Source organism: Nestor notabilis, unplaced genomic scaffold (assembly GCF_000696875.1).
Source record: "Nestor notabilis isolate BGI_N333 unplaced genomic scaffold, ASM69687v1 scaffold12483, whole genome shotgun sequence".
Classification (NCBI taxonomy): Eukaryota; Metazoa; Chordata; class Aves; order Psittaciformes; family Psittacidae; genus Nestor; species Nestor notabilis.
In genome coordinates, this window is record NW_009923361.1 from 3,041 (window position 1) to 26,491 (window position 23,451).

The 23,451-nt window shown below is 37.6% G+C and overlaps 1 protein-coding gene across 1 annotated transcript in view; it reads right to left on the minus strand.

The window, feature by feature from the left end:
* Positions 1 to 3,641: 3,641 nt before the first annotated feature.
* FAM126B (family with sequence similarity 126, member B) overlaps positions 3,642 to 23,451 on the minus strand; it is a 25,834-nt gene continuing 6,024 nt past the window's right edge. The window contains exons 3-10 of the mRNA XM_010012100.1: positions 22,735 to 22,914; positions 20,609 to 20,689; positions 19,861 to 19,976; positions 18,994 to 19,089; positions 17,121 to 17,237; positions 16,336 to 16,423; positions 10,850 to 11,009; positions 3,642 to 4,820 (exon numbers count right to left, since the gene is read on the minus strand). Coding sequence (XP_010010402.1) covers positions 4,216 to 4,820; positions 10,850 to 11,009; positions 16,336 to 16,423; positions 17,121 to 17,237; positions 18,994 to 19,089; positions 19,861 to 19,976; positions 20,609 to 20,689; positions 22,735 to 22,914 — 1,443 coding nt within the window. The 3' untranslated portion in view covers positions 3,642 to 4,215. The remainder of the gene's footprint in view (positions 4,821 to 10,849; positions 11,010 to 16,335; positions 16,424 to 17,120; positions 17,238 to 18,993; positions 19,090 to 19,860; positions 19,977 to 20,608; positions 20,690 to 22,734; positions 22,915 to 23,451) is intronic.

Below are 23,451 nucleotides of genomic sequence, written 5' to 3' on the forward strand. Positions count from 1 at the left end.
CAGCCATAGCATAGAATTATCTATTTCAAAATTATTTTTTTCAAAATATAATTCTCTGAACATGTTATACATTAAATATTGAGGAAAATTTCCCTGGAGCTAAAATTTTCCAAGAACACTAATAATCTTCATTAAAGAAGTAAAACAAACCACACAGCATCTGGAGACAAAAAAGGGGTTAGAGTTGGGGTCACCTTACAACAGAGTAGCTTTACCACCATTAATATGCAGGTTTCCCCTTTAATCTTGAAAAATATGTTCATATTTACATACAGTATACACACAGTTGAGGCAATTGATTGTCAACACGTGACAAATGCATGTACCTACCCACACACAAGTAAACCTCACATGGTGAGAAAAAACCGTCCCAGTAAACTCCAGTATTCGTAAGTAGTGCAAATAAATACTTTGTCAGAAAACAATTTTTCTCACTATTTTGATGTTAAACCAGATAATTTTAATTATGTTAAAGCTAGCAGGAGTATGTTGGAAATGTAGTGTTTAAGACCAACACACTTGCAGATTCAAACTACAAATACTAGATCTAATGCTTACTGGCTGCAGCATGATGTTCAGCATTACACAATGACATATGCTGTTAAAAAACTTCTCCAAATTCACATCAGAAAGGGTGTTCAAAGAAATCTGCATTTAAAATGGACAGTGACATACAAAGTCTCCAAATGAAAACTAAAAACATAATACAGCAATTTAAACTGTCATCTTGCAACATTCACATTAACAGGCATTTTACTTCTTCACTTCACTGCCTCCAGGATGAAAAAATGGTGCATTATTCATCTAAAAAGCTGCTCACAATAAGCTCCTGAAACCGATAATCAAGCTGGAGTTATCAATCCCAACATTTTGTATTTTCTTAAAATTATAAAGCCCAAAAAAAATATGTTGCAAAATGGCAGCATAATATGATGTGGTAAAAAGTGTATCAAAGAATAATTAATTTATCCCTACTTAAATGTATATACACATCAAATTATAGTACCTATACTTCCTCACTTAAGAATTACATGTATGTGCATGCATGTGCACATATACAGGGAAAAATCATATTGTTCTGCTTTCTAAGCTTTCATTAATGCTGCAGTTGCACTGAAATGCTGCAGAAATCTGAATCTAGTGCCTCATGTCAAGTACCAAATGTTCTAAAACAAGACACAGCAGAGTGAATTCAGGATAGAGACTTAAGTCTAAATATTTGTCACAGCTGCCAGAAAATTTAAGTATGTTTTGTACTGTTTAGTACTTAGCATATATAATCAGAAAGCCAGTAGATTACTCCCTCAATCCATATCCCAGACATTTCTAATTTTATCTCTGCCACAGTACTTTGAAGGGTACTGAAATTCAGGATGTAAAGTTTCGCCTCGATCTTAATGCACCTTGGCATAGTTTGAGACACATCTAGAAGCATTAACGATAAACGTGATACACAGCACTAGCAAAGCCTTTTACTACAGCTGGTTTGTAGATACTAGTGATGAGTAATTTTCTAAGATCAATTTTGAACAGCACTTGTCTGAAAACGACAAAACAAGCTCCCACAACTGAATCATTGCACGAAAGGGTAATTTTCAGAAGTTGTAGATGGAGCACATCAGCACATAAGAAAAATATTTTTTACACAGGGATAAATTTGAACTCTTTAAAAAAACCTCATATGGGATAGGTTTACATACAGCAGAACAAACCAAAATGCAATGGACGAAATGATAACAAAAGGCACATCATCAAGATGAGAACTGTAAAAATATCTTAAAAGGTAGTTTGAATTAAGTTTTGAGCAATTTGAATTTATGCACGTACATTTGACTTCCCTATCTGAAGTCACTGAGTTGTCTCACTTTCCCGAAACAGGTTAACAGTGTGGGATCCCACGAACAAGAATACTTTTAACAAGCTGTAAAATTTGGCCCAATGCCAATTTTTTAAGTGTCTAAAACTTCTGAAGGAATGCTTTTAATAGCAAATGTAGAAAGTAGAGAGCCTTGCTAATGAACAGCTCTATGCTTTAAAATACTAAAATTATTAAAAAACTAGCTGACACTCTTGACCTTTCTTTCTAAAAGACTTAAGCAAATTATTTGGTCCTTTTTAATCTACAGTGGTAACTCTTCAATAGAATTTCCTTTATGATGGTCTTTACAAAATCTAAACCTTGTATGGCCATGACTTACCAACTGTCTCTACTTGCAAAACTTCATAAAATAAAGAACAGTTTAACCATATATAGCTTTTGACATTTTATCTCAACTCTGCCTTCATTCCATCTGTGGTAGTCCCTAAAAATTTATTTAGAAATTGTAAGATTTCTTTCTTATGATGATTCTATTTACTTTTTAAATGAATTTCTGCATGTCAAGATGACATTTAATTCACTATATGAACATAAGATATGAAGACTAGACTACTAAAGTGACTTGTCAAACCACAAGAAAAAACCCTTTCAAATATTTAAATGAATTTTAATGTAAATTGGGAAAAAAAATTAATTCTCTTTGGAATAAATTCAAAAGAAAGAAACCACCCAAACCTAAAACCAGCTACCACCAATGCAACATCGTATCATTGTCCTGAATTTCTCAAAGACTATCCAAGATAGCCTGCTATTTATAACTGCTTCTGTTTATCCTTCACAGTGACAGTGAAACCAAAGTGCCCATGTAAAGATCGTAACTCTTTCCTGGGGGTTAGCAATTTGTAAACTTCCAGGATATCACACATGACTAAAGCACAGAGGATGAACTTTTCCCTTTTCTCTCTAGTAATTATAAAAATAAAAAAGATAGAGATGGAGAGAGAATAATAAACATTCTCCTGTGTAACCAGAAATGTGCTTCTAAGCAGTGTTCTTCAGCGTAAGTGCCAGCCAGTGCCCATATACCAGTCATATACATTCTAGGCTTGGCTCAGTGGCATGAGTTCTAAATTTTCTAGAGCAGGGCCAATTCACTACAGTAAGTTAAAAAACCTCAATGGATTATATATACCAAAGCAATGAAGCATGATCCTTCTGGGGGAAAAAGGACTGTCAGTACCCCTTTGCACAAATGGTGTTTGTAGAAAAGCATTTCTCATTGAAGCTTCAGTATTTCTAGCCAACTATTGTCTCTATCCCTGAGACAGCCCCTTAAGAGTATGGTCTGTCTGGACTGCAGGATTCTTCAAATGACTCTATGACTGAATTCAGGGACACTGAGAAAGCAGCTGTGAGGGGGCGGGGAGGGGTGTCCAACAGCCATGATACCACAGAAAGCAGCCTGAGAAATACTCTTTACCCGAATACACCTTCCAATTCAGTGATCAGCACCTCACAACAACAACAACAACAAAAATGGAGCAGAGCTAGCCATTAGTTCCTGGGAAAATGGTGTTTCCTTCCCACTTACAAACCAAATTGATTTAACAGCATGGCATTGTCTAAATTTTAGTCTGTATGCAGAATGACCCTGTGTCCTGGAGAGGAAGACATGTAACATTACAAATGGCTACAACGCCATTAGAAGTGCATTGTAACCTACATTATGTAATTAGAATCCTCTCTCTGAGGGAAGCAACTTGTTAATATGCATGTCTCAGTTGCTGAACATCAAAAGCTTCTGGGATGAGAGACTGGGGCAGACAAGAAACAACTACCCTCACTTTAATGATAAAAGTGCTGTAGGCAGCCAGGAGCAGCAATGACAATCCCCTCCCCAGAATTGATTGCACAGACTCAGAGAGGTCCAAAGTCACACTAGAATCTCTGAGGCACTCCTGGTTCCGAGAAAGAAAAGTCATGATCCAGTAGTCTTTGCAGTACTGTAGACTGAGAAAACAAACCCGTTTCTATTTCTTAACAAAGCCAAAGCATCATCTCATAGGGATCACATTCACCATTTCCGCCGGTGTCTCCAGTCTCACAGTGTTGAAATGGGACTGATCAGCCTACGATGGATTGCACATCACCCAAGGAGAAAGGAAGGCATGGAAAAAGGCATACAGTACGTTATATACTGCTTCACAACCATGTTTACAAGGTGGGGGGGAGGATGAAGGTGAGGGAAGAATTATTGCTGTTTCAGTAATACAGTATGATAGCTAAACCAAATCAAACAAGATCACTACAGTCGGTATTTTCACACTGCGGGATGATGGTTCATGTTTTGCCTAAGGATGAACTTGCCTGGGGATTAAAGGGAAAGGAAGTCAAAGTTACACCTGGGATATCAGCTGCATATTGAAACTTGGAGATCGAGACTGCTTGGTTAGGGGAGCTCCTGGGGGAAGGAGATCTTTACCTTCCCCAGCTTGGCCTAGTCGGTCCTCCTGTAGGCTAATAGTTGAAAACCGATTGGTGTTGCCAGCTGCTAGATTGGTAACACCCTCAGTACCAGCTCCAACACTGGAGCCTGCTTGACTGCCATTCACATAGTCAAATGATTTACTGGAGGAAGCACTGGCGGTCCTGATCAGGCTCAAACTGTTAGCTTTTGGCACCACTTGCCCAGCAGGCAGGCTGAGGTGTTTCTTTGTAGGTGTCATCTCAATTATATCTGCACCAAGGTCAGTGGATTGGTGCATGTACTGCTTCCAAGCTACTGGATCTCGAGGGCTCTCATTGGACTTTGCTGCAGAAGAGGTTTCTTTATCCTTAGCAGAATGGCCACTTGCTGTTTTCCTTAAGCTGCCCTTCTGGGATACAGATGATAGAGGTTTGGTCCCAACTGGCTGGCTGCTGAGTGAAGCTCCTGATGAAAATCCCTCATCAGCGTCATTAAGGTTCACAGATTCCTCTCTTCCATTTACACCTTCAGTGTCTATTAAGAAAAAAAGAACAACCAAAAAAATCCCAAAACAATCAGAACAAAGAGTAAGCATTCAAGTTACATAAAGACAAGGATGTGCACAGAATGTCCAAACAAACCTCATTTGCTAATCCACCTGGTTTCCACTTGCTTAACCATTTCTGATTCGCAGCCAATAATCTTCCTGTCATATTTAGCATAATAACAGAATCTACCAGTAAGTACTCCCTGAACTTGATTTGCCTTTCCTCTACATCACTTTTATCAGTCAGAGTGTCTCCTGAACTTTGTCCATAAACAAGAATTAGGCCCCATTTGGCTAATGTGTTTTAGTTCTGCATGCAGACACTGGTGCCTATTCCCCTCCTGCATGTGTTTAGAAGAAAAAAAAATTAGGTTCCTTCCTAGGCCAGTAACCACATTCACAAGGCTTCTGTTGTCTGTAGCTGGCATATTAAATAATGTGACTATAGTTTCTGATGGAGATTAACCTAATTCCTAGTTCTCCCTCCACAGCTCAATCCTCCCTTCATTTCCAGCAATCCTATCAAGATGCTTCTACCATATTTGCTTTTCTATCAGCATCTAGAGTTTCCAGAGGGAAAAACACCCCAACAACCAACCACTGTATTAAGAGAAATTTAACCTCTGAAACATTTCATGTCATAGAAGAGGCACTGTGGTTTTGACTGCTATCTCAAAGAGAAAAAATAAGGCCTGGCAAACTTCTTTCTTAAATCCTTGTTTTCAGGCCTGTAATATGATTAGGGCAACTTATTCTTTTTTTCTTTTTTTTAAATCTGATTCCAGTCCTTTTTCTAAGCTCCAATAAGCTCCAAGTACTCATAGGAAGAGTTACTGTTTCTGTAGAAAACTGAACAGCATTCAAATTTCACAACTGGAGATGGAGTTTGAGGTTTTGCTCCATATATCTCGTTTTAGTGAAAAAAAGCCATAAAGTTTAACCATGTTAGCAAAACAGGAGACATTGAGGCTACAAGAATTTTGGTTTTCTTTATAAAAAGCTACGGAGCCTGATTATTTGCAAGAAATTTGCAGAGCCTATGGATCTGTCCCAGCTCAAGCTACTGCACTGCTCTACTGGCAGTTTGTTCAACTCGGCTTGCCACCAAGCAAACATGTTTAAATTTGTATTGTGGAATAGGGAAAAAGTGGTGGCAAGGATGTAAGAGATTCTGGCACTGGAGTGGAAGCTCATGCTTTCATGCTGATTGTTAGCAGAGCGCTAAGAAACATTTTACATTATGGCAAGCAACACAGGCAAGCAGCTTTCGCTGTTATTGCTGCCTCTGTGTAGTAAGAGCATAGCCTGATCTAACTTTACATTCTCAAGTGTAAATCAAGATAACTTTACAGGGAGGTTTTATTATCCTGTTTTAAACTTACTTACTTCCTTTCAGAAAACAAAAGCAGCTTACAAAAGGTATTTAACCACCTCCAATCAGAGCATTCTCAGGCCTCTCTCAGAACGATGCCATGTGAGCTTATGTAGTTTTTATGTAGTTCTGTTGGACTCATTAGCCTCCCAGCAGCAGAAAACTAATATAGTTCATGCTACTTCAGTCTTCCTTCCTTGGTAAAGCTTTTAGCATTAGAAAAGGAAGCTTCTCAGGTTTCAAGAACTATTATTAAACTGAAGGTGTGTTACTTGCTTAACTTCCTGTATCTAAAATACGTACACTTCCTCCCCTGCCGCCCACCCCATTTGGTCAAACTAGGCCTTTATCTTCTCATTGAGACTTAAGTATATTTTCTTAAATTAAACAGTGATATATTTTATTCATAATCCAACACATCTCCATCCCCCACCCCCCAACCTTCCCACACATAATCAAAAATGCTAATAAAAATATGACAGAATTGGAACATACTGAAAGCAAGAGCACTTTCCAATAAACCAACATTTATGTTTCCTTTCATGCAAAGCCAGATGAAAGCGTGTTTGGTCACAGGCAGCAACAGCAGCAGCTGAAGTCCCCTCTCAAGCCCAAAAGGCATCTCCAAACAACATGGCTACGGTTTTATTATTACAAGAACATTAGTCATCCTCAAAGTTTACGTTAAAATGTTGCTGACTAACAGTATGCTAGATCAGACAATCCTATTCAGGGACAGTGAAGCAGAATAGTCACACTGAAAAAAGTGGTGTTTATCCACAGAATTTAAAGACATGACTGAGAGGGGCTGTTGCAAGCTTTTGGATGCTGCAACTATACAGAGGCCCAAGCAGCTCAGCAGTGCTCAAAAATGAAGAAGGTAGAGAAGACAACATGCAAGAGAATTTCTGTCTAGTCAGGTCCACATACCTACAGAAGTTCTCAGTGGGATTGAAGTAATTCAGCAAACACATACTCTTTTCCCAATACATGTTATTTTTCCTCTAAAAACTGCCCTCAGAAACAATAAAAAAAAAACGTTTGAGTCCTTACTTACTCTGTTAGGAGGGGAAAACAGGATGAAGTAACAAATTTTTCTCTTCTTCCTCTTCCCCCCTCCCCAGTAGACCAATAAGTATCGAAAAAGAAAACAAAACCTAAAAACCTGTGTTTCCCAAGCACTCTTCTACAGTAAGGCCAGAAGAGAGAGAGTGCAACCTGATATAAATCATTCAATTGCACTACACTGTGGTTCAGGACTCTCACTGTTCCTTATCAGAGTCTGTACCCAAATAATTTTTTATTGATGCCTGTACATAATTAATCCTGTAGATGTAGATATAGAATTCTCCACTGATCCAAAATAGTGCACATAACCACGGCTGCTATCACTCAGCAGCAGAATACTACCTTGTAAGGCATTACTGAGATATTCTTGGTATCTTCTGCCTTTTTCTATTTGTTGAGTCAAAACATCGATCTGAAGAAGGGTTTTATACAGCTTTTTAAAGTAACTTTTACTGTTCATCCTTCCCATAACGTGAAGGCTAAAAAGTCATGAGTAATGTTTAGTCTCTCATTATATTGTTTGATATCAAAATGACATTTATGAGAGGGAATTTGCTAGCTGAAATTTTCTGTGAAATCAGCACCAGTAAAATAATAGACCACTATATATACACACACAATTCTATACTGATAATCAAACCGAACTTCATTCACTGGCCTTCTCCCAGATGCCATCAACTGGCAGAAACCAGCTCTCCCAAGCATGTAACTAGACACTGCTAATGTTACAGAAGGGCATTCGATCCACTTCTACTGAAGCAAAGTATGTGGAATGATGCTTATCCAGCAACACACCAAATCATAGAGATGCCTGGAAGGCCACATCTTTATTAACTTCTTTCCCACTTCCTGTCTCTCCCAGAAGGTTCTCTGCAGCTGAAGACTTCTCCATATCCTTCAGGGCATGCACATGCAAAGTTTAGTAAAATGGATTAAGACCAACTGAACAAGTGAGTTTAGGAGAAGACAGGACTCATTTACTGAGCATGCTCAAATTAGCTATGCACCAAGGAGTGGATTATAAATTTGCACTAAACACTCTTACGCAACTATCTTCTACAGAAGCACGATGTCTTAATTATTGTTTGATAGCAACTCTAAGGGAAAGGATTCTGTGATAACACTACATGAAATCTCCAAATTCTCCAGATGATTGTTTCCTGAAGAATAAATCTGAAACCTATATAAGTCATATCTAAATGTGCACATAAATCTTATTTATGATCGACTGATATGCTTATAGATGCTGCAAATAACAAAGGAATGTTCAGATTGAAAAGATGACCTGAGATAGGAGAACTCTTGAGAATATGTTCAGTTAAATTTAAAAGAAAATTAATTCTCATCTCTGAGGAGAAATCATGATTCAAATCCATACTCAAACCCACATCTTTTATGGGGTAAAGATAAGAAAATTAATAGATGAATTAAAGAAAAATAAATTTCTGCCAGCTACTCTGTCTGCTATTCTTGACTGCAGAGCAGACATATGAAGTCCTATAGCATTTGTGTGGCCAGTATGATTGAGAAAGAAAGCAGTGTTTCTAAAGCTCTTAGAAATATGACAACCTGATTTCTTCTTGAAAATGTAAGTGCTTTTTTGGTAACTGCCTTTAGAGCGGCCGGCTCGCTCATGTACATGTACGTATTTTCAATTAAAGGATGACTGGCAAGTAAAAACATCAGCAGTTGTATGTCTGTCTCAGATAGGCTTGACTTTCAACTGGAACAGGAAGCTTCATTCTTGGAAATTTAAGAATTGCAGATTAACAAGACACTACTGTAACTAAGTTGTAGCCAAATTCATTTATACTCTATACTCTTTTTCAGGACTAGATTCATGCTCATCTGGTGCATTTTTCCCTTCTGAATATTAAATTAAACATGCTCAGTAATAGAAAGTTTCCAAGCAATCCCAAAACCTCTTGGTTATTACCCATCTTTTTTTTTTTTTGCCATGCCAAGCAGTCTTTCACCACACAGATGCAAGCCCCAGGCGAGCCCACATGATAACAAAAGATAGTACCTGACCTGATGTTAGGTATATAGGGGATGCGTGTATTGCAAAGAGAAGCTAATACACCCTGGGATAGCGGAAACACACACTAGAATGGAAAGAAGTTCTGCTTGGGGATAGGGAGCCAGGATCCTCCTCCAGCAACTGCCTCACTGACTTCTGCCTCCTCATCTCTGTCCTACCCTCTGTTGTGGCTGCTGCCAAGGTGGGCTCCGGGAAGCCATGCTCAGGGGTCCTGCGCATCAGCACCTCCCCCTCTTGCTCACGTTTGATCCCTACGTCTGTGGAGCCGTGTTGGATCGGTGAGCCAGGTATGCTTGAGTCAGCCTCGTTTGAGAAGTCAAAGCCATCTGGGATTCAACATATAACATTTTAGTGCTTTTCTATTCCTTTCTTGGTGTTCCAACCCAGGCAGGGAAAATAGAAGATTTATGTGGACAAGGAACAAACAAAACACCTCCCATGCTTAGTTAGAAGTTGTGAGAACATCCACAGAAAGGGACAGGTGGGCTATACTGTGAGACCAGAGACTAGCAAATGAATATAATGGCAACTACAGTGAAGACAAACATGACCCAGAGTTCTGTAAACAGAAGACAGCTACTTGTTGTCCTGGACATCATGATTCAGCTGAAGACCTTGGGTCATCAAATCCTTTTGCATATGATACAGGGGAAAAAAATACCCCAACAAACAAAAAGCAAACCAAACAAAAAAGAGAGTACCACAGGAAAACATGTAATCCTTATTTTCAGACTTTTTTTACCCTCAGTTTATGTTTAAGTTATTCTACTTTTTACCTTCAGCCATTTATGCAGCTTTTTTTAGATCAACGTTTTATAGATGCAGCAACAAAGCTTTATGACAAAGTGATTTCAAAGCACGTTTTTGCTACACCTACACTGAAGATGTCATCACATCAAGGTAAATACTACTATGTATTTATTATTTTTCTTTATACAGTCAAACACGCTTCCTGTGACATAATTACTCACGGAGGAAAAATAAAGACTTATTCTAAGCTACCCAAAGCTATTTTATCACATGGCCCCTCTCTAAATTGGGCCGCTTAATGGTAGCATTATGATGTTCAGCTTTTCCCTCTCCCACTGCCTTCAGTAGCTTTAGGTAGCTGGAACCCTATCAAGGTCTGGATAATACCATTCATTCCCTGAAGTATTTATGATGAGAGGCATTTGAGTTTTAGTGTGGATTAAAGAAAGAACTCAAATTCTAAGCCAAACTTTACCCTACAATTTTATGCTGTGTTACATGGAGGAAAAAAAGAAGCCTTATTGAACATTTTCCAGCTTCTCCATTTTCTCACCTACCTCATGGGTTATCATCAAACCAAAAAAACAAAACAAACACCCCAGATGTTCATGTTCATGCAGTGCTCTGAAGATGTAAAATACTATACGTTGTTATGGAGTATCACTTTTCAAAAACAAAAAACCCCAACCAACTGTTTTGCAAACATTCAAACTCAGAAGCCAGATTACAGGGATGATGATGGAAACAGTATGTTAGCGTATTTGCTCTTGGCAGAGAGAGCTCACCTTCTCTTCTCCAGCGATGGCGACGGATAGAAGCTGTTGTAATAGCAGTCCGAGAAATCCTCGGCACTGTTGGAGTAACTTCTACTTTGAGTACCTTCTGGCCTTCTTGTGATGCGTCTGGAGCATCAAAGGGCAGTGAGTTCTTCATGGCATTTGCAACCTAAGACAAAAGTAAAATGCTGTACTACGACTGTCCTTGACTGCACTAATGGCAATGTTGCATTTCTTGTTGGATACTAAAAGGAAAACAACCAAGAATTGTTAATTATGCCAGATCCCCTCCAGATGAATGGCGTCATTCCCAAGATTCATTCGCAATGGATAATTATGTTGAAAACCTCATCACAAACCTATTCTCAAAAATACAGCTGAATTTTCTTTGAGGTGATTTATTTCAGTCCACATTTGTCACTTGTACTGACATAAGTAACAACCTACCTAGGAAGGTCTCCACACAAAAGAGACTGCAAAGCGACAAGGAAAATAACATTTATGTTTTATGACAAGAATGTCATAAAATTAAGTCACAGGCCAAGCCAATGCAAACAACATATGGCCTTGTTCATGGGGGGGGATAGGGCCATTTTCCACTCCCCTTACCCCATATTTCCCCCCAGAAAAAACCTAGCCAAGGGGATTAGAATGCAGGTACTTGCAAAATTTAAACAAACACACAAACAAACAAATAAATAGATTTCAACCTAAGCAATGAACATCAATGAACAAAGCAAATGAACATTAAAATGCATTCAGCTCTATTAGATCAATTTTTTAATTGTAACAGGCTATTATAATGTCAGAAGTTCTGTTCTGCAGCTTTGAGAACAAATGACCTCTTCTGGCTCTCATGGTTTAACTGCTTCTTTAAATTTTCCCTAAAATGCTTTTGTGCGATGAAAGTTTTACTTGAAGAAAATAAAAAAAGCACCTTTCAGTTTCCTAGTTTACAAGTAAATTGTTCAAAAAGTGAACTTATGTACCAGCTGTTGAAAAACAAGCTGGGTCTCTATGGCATGTGCAGTATTCAACAATAATGGAATCACTGCACACAAAGTAGGATTTAGAACCTAAAAAAAAAAAAAAATTAAAGTAAAAACACCTTGTTTTTCCAAAATCTTGGTGACTTTATGCATCCAAGCGGCAATAAAAATATTAGACACATTTTAAACTTAACATCACATTAACTTCATTCATAGATCTCTTACGTTTCACAGACATAAGACTTCCTACATGCTCTTTACTCCCCCTCTAATGAAGACAGTATATAAAATAAGAGTGTCTGAGACATCTAGACTAAAAATAAAACAACGGTGGAAAATGCGATTTGCTAATCTCCATAAAATCCTACCTAGCAACAGCTCCCACTGTAATTTGGGCAGGCTATTCTCTCCACTACCATTTATATGCATTATGAAAAGCAACTTCATGTTGCCTCCCAATAGATTTTCTCTTATATCACAAAAAACCACAATGATTTTGCAGCTTGCGAAAACAGAGTTCACTATGTGGTAAGAGAAACACATTTATTTGAACATGTGGTCTACATGTCTTAAATCCATGTAATGTACTTGTTAGCTCAAGGCATGTAAACTGTATTTTAAGATGCAGATAAAACTATAAATTTGACTGTTCTGTCAATGTAAATGAGATACATTTTCTAAAGGAAAATGTATCTTTGCAAAATATTCCACTTTTCTGACAATGCATACATACATTTTTCTTCCTTTTAGAGTATGTTCTTTTTCTTAGAACATACATTTTTTTAATTGAAGATTTGTGGGTAGCTGATGCAGTAGTATCCACTGTTTAGCATGTTATTACAACTAAACATTTCCTAGTTTTATGCTCTAAGCAACAGTTGCATGTGTTTCCCTCAACCTAGTGACAGAATTAATGCACTTTTGAACATCACCAATGTTGTGTTGATACTCTGAGGTTTCTGAGGCCTTGGAAACGTATGGGACATCCAACAAATTCCCTGAACTCCCAAAGCCTACATATACCAAATCTGTTTAACTAATTAAGTCATTTTTCATTAGCATTCGCAAAACCACAAACTGAGAAATCTACTAAACCACTAGAACAGACCCTATTGGCAGATATTTGTCTCGTGAAGATCTCAGATAACGTTTGATAAAAAAGACTGAATCAATGCATATGGCACGCACACCATAAATTAAGGGTGTTTATTCACATTATAATAAAGTAAAAGTGGCTTTTCTACAAGTTGTAACAGGCAAACCACTCATCAACCATGAGAAGAAATTAAACTGTTTCAAACAGCAAAGCCACACATCGCAGGATATTAACTAAATCAAAGGACTTTTCACTTCCTGTGAGCTGGAATAGCCGCCACATAGCTGATTCTGATCTCCAGATGCTGTTGTGATGCTGTAACTACCCATTAAACATCTTCTCCACTGCCTTCCTGTCTGACTTCTAACCAGCACAAAAGATTGTTGCCATCATTGCAGAAATGCTCCTCATCATTGTCTTCCACTTGTCCAGAACTAATTTGCCCTTTGCTAGCCAATTTTCTCAGCCTCAACATCTGTTTGTGAACTGCTCCCCTATTCACACACAGGCCTTTTTCCATGCTATCCTCTTGAACTGGTACAAACTGCATTCACCCTATCCTAGACCACATTAAAGACTTCAGAAACTCTTTCTGCTGCACTGAACCACAACAGATCAACAGTAGACATTGGTTTGCCTTCCCATCTTCTACTCTCTAGAGTTACACCCTCTTTTCAACAGGTACTCTTCGCAATAGACAGAATTAAAATCTAAAAATTAGTAGCAAAAAGCTTCTACAACAGGATCAGAAAAGTGACAGAGTACTTCTGCTTGTTGAACCTTTTACAAATTGTACTCCTTGGTACTGAGGAGAACCATACAGAGATAAAATTCAACACAACAGTAGAACAATCTAAACGAGTTTGAATGAGTCTTCTCTGACAGAAGAACACAAAATTGTGATCCTTCAGGATGTGATAACAACTTGCTCACTATGTATAATCCAGCACTGAAAGGCAGGAAAACAAACACACACTACAATTCTGACTTGGCAAGCCAAGTCTGCAAGTACTGATGACAAAAGTGAGCTGGTTTCAGGCCAGACATCCACTCTTGCCTATCAGAAAGGAGCTCTAATGAAAAGCACATCCAACAAAAGCAGTAAGTACCTCAATAAAATACACTAGATAAAGGTTCTGTTGCAACAGGGACTTGCTGATCCATGCTTCATGCATACCAGGCTAAGAAAGCCTATGCATCTCTGCACTGAAGATGGAGATTTCCATCTGAAACAAGTGCAGAAGTCTTGCATTCAGACGAAAAGACTGACTGGAACTGAGCTAGTCCCCAGGTCCAAGCTAGCTTAGTGGTACTATTGAGTCTTGGTGATTAATATCCCTAATGACTATAAAACGAATAACCAGGGATGATTATCAGCAATACTTTTCAGAGAAAAAGCCTTTCCCTTGTATTACTTACTGCCCTTTCCAGTGCACCTCTGGGTAACAGTGAAAGACAACCACTCCTACATTACAGCTATTTAACTACATTACAGATATTTCATAGATTTCTGATGCTATTTTGGCACCTGTTGTTTGGTTTTTTTTTAATTCCAGAGGCACTCTAAACCTATTTAGAGTACAGATACAGTATATTGTCAAAAATCTTTCTCCAAGAGACATTCCCAAACACAGAGGCTGTGATGTTTCTCACTGTAATAATGAGTAATGGTATTTCTGTAATTATACAAACAGCTTCAGCACAGATACCTAAAACCAATCCCAACATAGCAATTTGCCTGAATATTAAATGAGCTTCAAAGAAATTGCTGCTGTTAGGAAATCCTAGGCAGAGGCTGAACTGGAAACTTATCTGGGAAGCTGCACAGACAATATTTTATTTGGTGCCCATAGTTCTACGTGTAAAATACAAAATTTTATAATGCTGCTAATTTTACACATCTCCTGGAGAATGCAGTGAGGTGAAAGGACTCCAACCTTTGAAGAAGTCAAATCCCTTGAATATGTAGCATAAGGCCAAGGTCACTTTTTTGTAAAACTGACGATTTCTTAAGAGCTGCTTTTAAAATATTGCAGTAAAACAAGATAGGAAGCAAGGCAATGATCAGAGTATTAAGGAGAAAACCCCACAAATGTGCCTGCACATGGCTGCATGAAAAACCTGGTAACTAGGGAAGGGGGAAAAATTGATGGTGATGGCATGACATCACCAACCCTAGGTAATGGGATAGAGAGGCAATAGCTTTGGAAAAACTCAAAGATAATCTAGAAGATTCTTACAATTAGAAGTAATATCTAAGGACAAACTGCTTAGAAATGAACAATGAGGACTGATAATTGTCATATCATCAAGTTCCAGATCCTCCTACACACCTTTTAAATGTGTTAGTTCAACTGTGTGGCCCAATTCAGTAGGTTCAATATTTAATTTAAAACTTTCAGTCTGATGGAGTGATGAGTCATTTCCAAAAGGAACCAACTATTGTCATAATTCAATGGATCATTTAAAATGCAGCAGTGTCAGAAAGCCTGTAGATATATTTTACAGCCAATATTAACTCATCAAGAGAGTAATTTTCTGCAATTTACTGCAGAAGAGAGGTATCTCAGATGGCCACATTAAAAGATTTTTCCCAATCCACTCCTTTCTCAGTTATGTAAAAAGCAGTGAAATTTTACTGCTGTTATTTCAGAGGAGCACTAAAGGCTTCTAGTCACAACTCTGATGCAAAACAGTACTCTATTTTACTTTATTCTGTTTAACTTTGCCTCTTATTTTGATCCTCATTTCTACATCTGACAAAAAATGAAATCGCTCCATTCTCTGTCAACCTTCTCATCCTTCCCAATCACATTCACCTCCGTTCAACCCAGTTTCACCTCTTTCCCCATTTCACTTCTCTCTTTTTATGATCAGAACAGCAAGTATAGTGGAAACTGACAAAAACCCAATCAATCAGAAGAACTCAATTCTATTTCTGCTCCTCTAAAGAAGGTAAAGATTAAGACCTACCCTGCTTTTGCTTTTTCTACTGTATTACTAGTTAAACCACATGGTGTATTCGCAGCCCCAGTGAAGGTCCAGAAGCAAAGAAAACACCTTTTTTGTAACCAGTGTCCTATGCCGTACAACCATTTGGTTAAGCTTCTTTGAATTTCTCATTGGTAGCTTATGACAAAATAACAACCATTTTGATCCCACTGTAATACATTAGAAAATCCTAGCTCTCAGCATATCAGTGAGTCCTAGGAGATCCCAACACCCTAGCTTATTACTCAAGCAGAAAAATCATGGTATAAATAGCTACATTGAAAACACCAGCTGTTAACAATCACTTGTATCTGGGACTGCAGTAAATGGCCACAAATGCTTTCATTACCAATCCACTTCAGAAACGCATCCATACTCCTCCTGATCAAGGCCATAAATTGAAATGCATTGTTTCTTACCAGCAGAGGCTGTGAGTAGAGTTCAAGCTGTGCTCTGTAAATTATGTCTTCTAACACCTCCTGGCCAAGATCCCACTGACCATTATATCTAAAAAGTAAAGAAAGCTATTTATCTTATGAACTCAAACTTGTCTTTTTTCTGCCAAAATGCAGCACTTCAATTATTTGCTTATGTAGAAAGTTCATCAACTGTATGTATGCTCCAACCCCTGCACTTCTTTAAAAAGTATAGACAAAACTTTTTAATTAATTTTGTTGGTATAACAAGAAAAATCCGTTCCCTGTCACCTCCAAGCAAGACCAACTTGATGCCATAATCAGGACAAACTTAAAGAACAAAAAAGCCCACCAAACAATGGGGTCAAGATGTGAAGGTTAATGCTACTTAGCAGAACTGAATTTCCACCAGAAATGGATTCTACTACCTCAGAAATTACTGACATTCAAGAGGTCTGCATTTCATCAGGTTATCTTGGTATCCAAGTTTATTACACTTGTAAACAGAAGGTATCTGGTGGTAATGGAAACTTGGGAAAAGATGAAGCCAGAAGCCTAACTCTCTTCAGCACCTACTGCTGGCCCTCACCACCTAATTCAGTGCTGACAGACATGTTCAAATTGTCAGCTGGCTGAGTAAGCAAGTTATGCGAAATACATTAATTGAGTTATAAACTTGCATTGTGAGTTTAACGATTTTTGTTTTCAATCATAAAACAAATAGCATTTATATTTTAATTCATAAAAGACCAGACATTTCTCTTCATACAAAAACCCCATCCACTTACATGGCGTAATAGACACCTGTGAGCAGCTGCACCATGAAGTCAGGGTCTAAAACCACTCTACTACAGTGTTCTTTCCAGCGTTTCTCATGCTGCCGTGGAAACCCACTCACACACAGCCTGAAAAAACACACCATTTAACAAAATGTTAAGCCCACAAAGCCTACAAATGTCTACATCACAGAGATTTTAGTTAATTTTTCAAAATTTATTTTTCAAAATACAAGTACACAACATAGAACATTCTTATGTTGCTCTCCCAACAATTAAAGCAGTTTTGTAACAGTGCCTTGAGATGTAGTTTGCTGGTAATTCAGTGTTACTCCCATATAGCCACTAACTCCGTCTGTTTTCTTCAACTCATACCAGCTTCTAATGAATGAGGGTGGCAAGATGCCAGCCACCAAGTAGGAGACTCTCCCAAAAATCCAGTAGCCGAAAGCAACTTTCTTTAAAGGAAACATTTCAGTGGTACAAAAGAGAAAGATGTCATCGCCCATCTAATGTGTAATGGCAGTATGCAATCACCTGCTACCTAAAGTTGGATAACACAGATAATGTATTCCTGATACTGCGTTCTTGAGAATTGCTCTCAGCTGCCTTCTAAAAACCTACTTCTAACTCTTGAAAAAAGGCCTGCCTTCCCATACACTGCATAGCACCGAGTCTCTGTAAAAAACAAAATAATTTATTCATAACTTTAATATCTGAATCTTCATCATGAAAGCAACACATGCCAACTAATACATAGTAACTGCTGCACTGCTTCAAAACCAACAACAAAAATCCCTAACCTATAAAATGTTGTCTCTCTTCTCTACCCAAAGAGGGGATCCAATTTTCAGATGCAGGAAAATTCAACATATTTGGTAAATTTAGCATAGCCTCAACTCAAGTGAACATGACGGAACCATACCAAGAATTCACCCATTCCCATCAGAACTCACGGGAAAGAAACCAAACTATAATCTTAACTGCATTTGTGTGTTACTACAAAACGTACATTGTTAGAAACTAGTCTGATCCTTCTTTGATAAATAACCCAATTGCAAGTAATGCTTTTCTTTCATGGCAGTATTGTGCTGAAACAAAGAAGCTAAATCAAAAAACATTTCAAGAGATTCTTCTGTTTGGGGGTAGCAGGAGAGAGAATTTATCTAATTTTAGTCAAAAATGCTGGTAAAAACAGGCACATGAGAATATCAGATATAATTGAGATTTTTTCAGAACAAAAAGCAGGGATCTTTGCCAACCAGATGCTTCCAAGACTATTCAAGTAGAAGGGTATATAAAGGGCATGTATAAGAGATTGAGAAATCACACTACTGAATTCTCTAGAAAGTGGAATGTTGTTATCAAAGAAAAAAAGGAGAAAAGAAGAAAAAAAAAAAAACAATGTAAAACCACAGACAAAACCCCAAATGAACCACTAAAACCCAGAACACTGTGTGGTATAAACCCTCCTCAGAAGCAAGAGACTAATATCTGGGAAATAGTAGAAGAAACCGGTGGTATTCCTTGCAGTATTTTTTAAGCTGATCATACTGCAAAATGGTTGAAAGCTATGTAAATCCAAAAATGCAAATCAGTCTGAGCAGCTTCAAATAATTTTCCCCAAAACTGCCCTTTTTTTTCCCTTTACAAATAAAGTTACATAACTAGAACGAAAGCCCATGCAGCAGTAAGATGCTCCATATGTTTAATGAGTATGCAAATGTAAGCACAGCTTCAAATTTCTTGTTAAGTTGCAAGAGTGACCAAGAGTTAAACATTTTACATTATTAAATGCAACAAAAATTAATTCTTTTTTGCTGGATGAATATTTAGAAGTCTAGATGCACCCTGCAAACAACTATTTCAGAGGCAAGTGTCTCACCTGGAACCCATCCTACAAAGTGATTGGTAAGAAGAGGCAGGCATATACACAATAGCAGAATTGTAGCACAGCATAAGAAAGCTCAGCACCTCAAACCTGAAAAGAGACAAGAGGACAAATATGCATAGTTTAAATTCTTAATATTTCACCAGAATTTAACACAGAAATTCTACAACTTAGTCTCAAAAAATACCCCACAGGAGAAAGTGTCAGAAGTAAACACACAAACCCTGAAATCCTCTTTCATTATAATTCACTAAACTTGAAACAGGCCATTAAAGATTCAGTATTAAACTCTAAAAATTATTACTGAAAGCCATTAGTATATGCAGAAGCTATGGAGGAAATGGCATATAGCATAATACTTGGACAAAGTTACAGAATTGAACAAGTCTGCAATGCATTCAGAATTATTTTATTAGTTTTCCCAGAGCTGGCTTTAGACAAAGGTAAAGCTGGCAGTCATAGAACAGCAGGGCAATTTCCCTCATCCCTAGTTCTGTCTATCCACTTAGCTCCATTCCGCGTTTCCTGTGGAAAAAGCAGTCACAGCCTCAGAGCCAAAGCTGAATTTTGTTACACTTCCAGGAAAATTTGAGTTCGCAGACATAAAGCAGAGACATTCCCGGCAGACGCAGAAATAACAGGGAAGTTACTCTCTTCCAAATTAACTAGTAGAAAAACATACAAAGTTGGAATAAACAACAAAAGTACCGTACCTCAAGATCACCAGGACTGTTCTCTAGATTTATTTCCAAGTACTTAATGATGAGAAAAGACTGAGCACATAATATATTTGGTCTTTATATTTAAGGACTTCTTGTCTGCCTAGTGAAGGACCTTTAATGTCAGAATACATCCACCTACCGGTTCTGTGCCGTGAAGGTTTCTCTCTGAGGATGAAGATCACTGTAAACTACCCTGATGAGATCATGCTGACATAGAGCTCCTTCAGTTAAAGCCATGGATCCAATAGTAGAGGGCTAGTAGTAGGTGGTGGCAGAAGGAAGGAAGAGGGGAGAAATCAAGTCGTAAGTAAAAGGTCCCTGAAAGCATTGAAACTTCTAAACACCTGAGCCAAAAGATACATTTGTTTTGTGACCTGTAAAACTTAAGATTATTCCAGAATATAGTATATCTAAAAAACATTACCTGATTTCATTACTATAAACAGCTTCCATGCTTATAAACAATAGAGCAGGTCAGAGCAATTTTCTACTTTGATTCTTACACACCCATTTATAAGTTTGTCATAATTGCACAGACCTTTTGTATAACAACAGTAGAGAAAGAAAAACAGGACTCCAAACCTGTATTAATGAGGAGTTGGAAGACTACTTTTATACTAATACATAAGAGGCAAAAAACCAGTTGCAACTAAACACTAAACTAAACACAATTAAAATCTGTTCAAACTGCATACTGTCAACAAAGATTCTTCAACATTTACATTCCTTTTCTTCTACTAATGCTACTGAACTAGACTAATTGGAAGCTACTGACATTGAAAACTTACTGCAACAAGATGAACCTAAAATGGCCTGTTGCACCACATGGATCCAGTTTTCATTCCTCTAACAGATCCAATTCTAATTTACTAAAGCAGCTCTCTTACCTCATGATATATTGAGGGTTTAGATAACGAAGGGATGGTGAAAGATAAAACTTTGTTGTTTCCATCTTTGTCAGCAATTTCCTGCATTAAAAAACAAAACCAAAACCCAAATGGAAGTAAGGATATAGGACTTGGAATAATTTTCAACTCTTAGAAGGCATTTAACAAGTAAGATAGGTGTACTGATCTGGTAAGACTCTTAATACACATCCCAAGGTCTATGTACACTTGCAGAATACAAGCAAATTTACATATATATTTTAAAAGTCAGAAAGAGCTATCACAGACTGTTTTGCAGAATCAGTCTGCAACACCTAATAAAACCAGCACTGGCTCCTTGACCAGCGCGACTTCATCCAAACCAAAAATGAATAAAAAGCTTTTCTAGACCACCTTTACATTATAACATTTATTTATAATAGAATTGGATAGTAGAGCAAGGATAAACTTTAAGCCCAACAGATATAGGCAAATGAGGGCTTATGAATCACTTCATGACAATGGGAGTACCTCATAATAAATGCATCACAGACAAAAGGTGAAATCAAGGGGAATGGCAAAGTTTCTTCAGGTATTCTATTCATAAGAAATACATAGAATGCTTTCTCAAAAGGCTTTCAAAACTGGTCAGATTTTCTAGTTGCTAGGCTACTAGATAAGCAAACCCATAAGTTTTTAAAGCAAACATACTAAGAGCAATTACATAAAACTATACCAAAAAGGAGTCTAAAATCCTGCCTTTTCACTTTGTATAGCAAGTCTCCAAACAATGAGCTGCAGTCACTCCAGTTTATGTGAAAACTTGTCCAAGGTAGCACAGTACTTGTAAGCAGGCTTTAAGGATCACAATGGGAAGACAGTTGATAGAACTTAGCAGAACCCAAAAGATTTATCCTTGTCTTTCACTTCCTAAGTATTAAGAAAATAACTTCCCTCTTTCAGTCTCAGTGTATGTGCAGAAAAATACCAACAACTTCAGGGAAAAAAGACCACAAACCAAACACTGTTGATTTTGAAGTCTCTTTCTTCCTGAATCTCAAGAGAATTAAGAAATTACTGTCTTTCAAAAAAATTATGAATCACCAACATGACTTTCATAGGAACTGCAAAAAGACCTTTGACAAAATGGCTGACAAAGATAAATGTGCAACTTTAACCCAGCAAACAGTACCAAAAATCAGCAAGCAGTTTCCAGTATTTTTTTTCTATCTGAATAAATCCAAATTAACTGGATCTTCCAGTTAGAGCTGATCCACAGACACACACAAAAAAATAAAATTGTTAAGAATCACAGTTTGACTGTTCTGTGTCTCATCATATGTAGAAACATAAAACACAATTTAAAGGAGGGGTTTACTAGGATAGTAGAGGGAAGAGTGGTATTTCAGTATAATATGTTTTTAAGTCCTGTAACACAGAAATTCCCATTAGAGAATGCCTATCTTGGCAGTATTCCTAAATATATCTAACAACCTCATAACATTATAAGAATAAACATTTTCAGGCTAAGGTAAGGATATAAAAAATTATTTTACATTTAACAGGCAAATGTAATCATCTACAGTTACCTTTACTTATTCTTAAAATACCTTACTTGTTCCACTCAAGACAACTATATATCTCAAATGTACACATGCATGTATCTAAGTGCTAGCATGCAGAGTAGTTTCAGCTTCAAATTACCCTTAAAAAGACTTAAAATGTAAGAGGAGGGATGGAGGGAAGTGGCACATGAAGATTGGCCAAGCATATTGGACTGATGATCATCTCCATAGAAAGCTGTATTTTTCAACGTTAAGAAGGGCTACTTAATTTCCTTACAAACAGAAGTATAACACAGATCAAGAAAGCCCATGAGATGATCCTTTTTAGTTAAAATGTTTGTCCCCAAAAGATTACCATAAAAAAAAACCCCAAAAAAACCCAAAAAAACCCCCGCAACTTTGCAAACATGTTCTTACTAAACCATCATTACATTATGCTTTTCTCCAGATTAAACATGCTTTCATGTAAGCGTATTATAATTTCAAATATGTTGTTCCAATAATTTACTTTATTCCTAGTGGTCAGTGACGCAAAACCTCAGATCAAAGCTTGCCTCATGCATTCCCACTCATCTCACTTACCAAGTTGTAAATGCCAAGGAGCAGTGCTTCAATGCAACCATTGCTCTGCCTATCCCTGCTGGCAGTAAGACGCAGATAAACCCAGATCAACTCTGGCAAAAACTGCAGTGTGAATCTCTTGAGCCGAACTTCCGAACTACGATACAGTTCAAAGAGCTGGTGGCAAACAGGCTCCAGGAGCTGTGGAAAGGCAAAAAGGCTAATAACTTACTGTTAGGCTTCTCTAATAAGGGAGAATGAAACAGTGAATATAGGGGCTATATCATCCAGCTACTGCAAGCAGTAAAGAAGATGTTCCTTGAGAACAAGTGAATGAACCAAAATGATATCTGCATTCCTTTAAAGAAAATCTGTAAGGACAGGCCCAAGGGGCACTGGTATGCAGTACTGGGAAATGTGGCCTTACTACAAACACTACCATCTTGTGCTTTGAGACCTTTATTCCTCTAGGCCTGTCAGTATGAGACTTACTTTCCATACATGTATTAATTTAAGACATGTGACAGACACATGCCTTGAAGTACGTGCACCACAAAACTTTCATGGTGCAGTTGTAATGTTTATAAAAGTACAAAGGTTAAAGATTAGCTGGTTTCGGTACAAAAATCAAAATAAGGCTCTTATCAAGTCAGTGTGATACAAGCACAAGAAAATTCCTGCCATTACAAGGGTCTATAATGACAAACTATTAGTTAAGCATCCATAAAACTTGGGGGG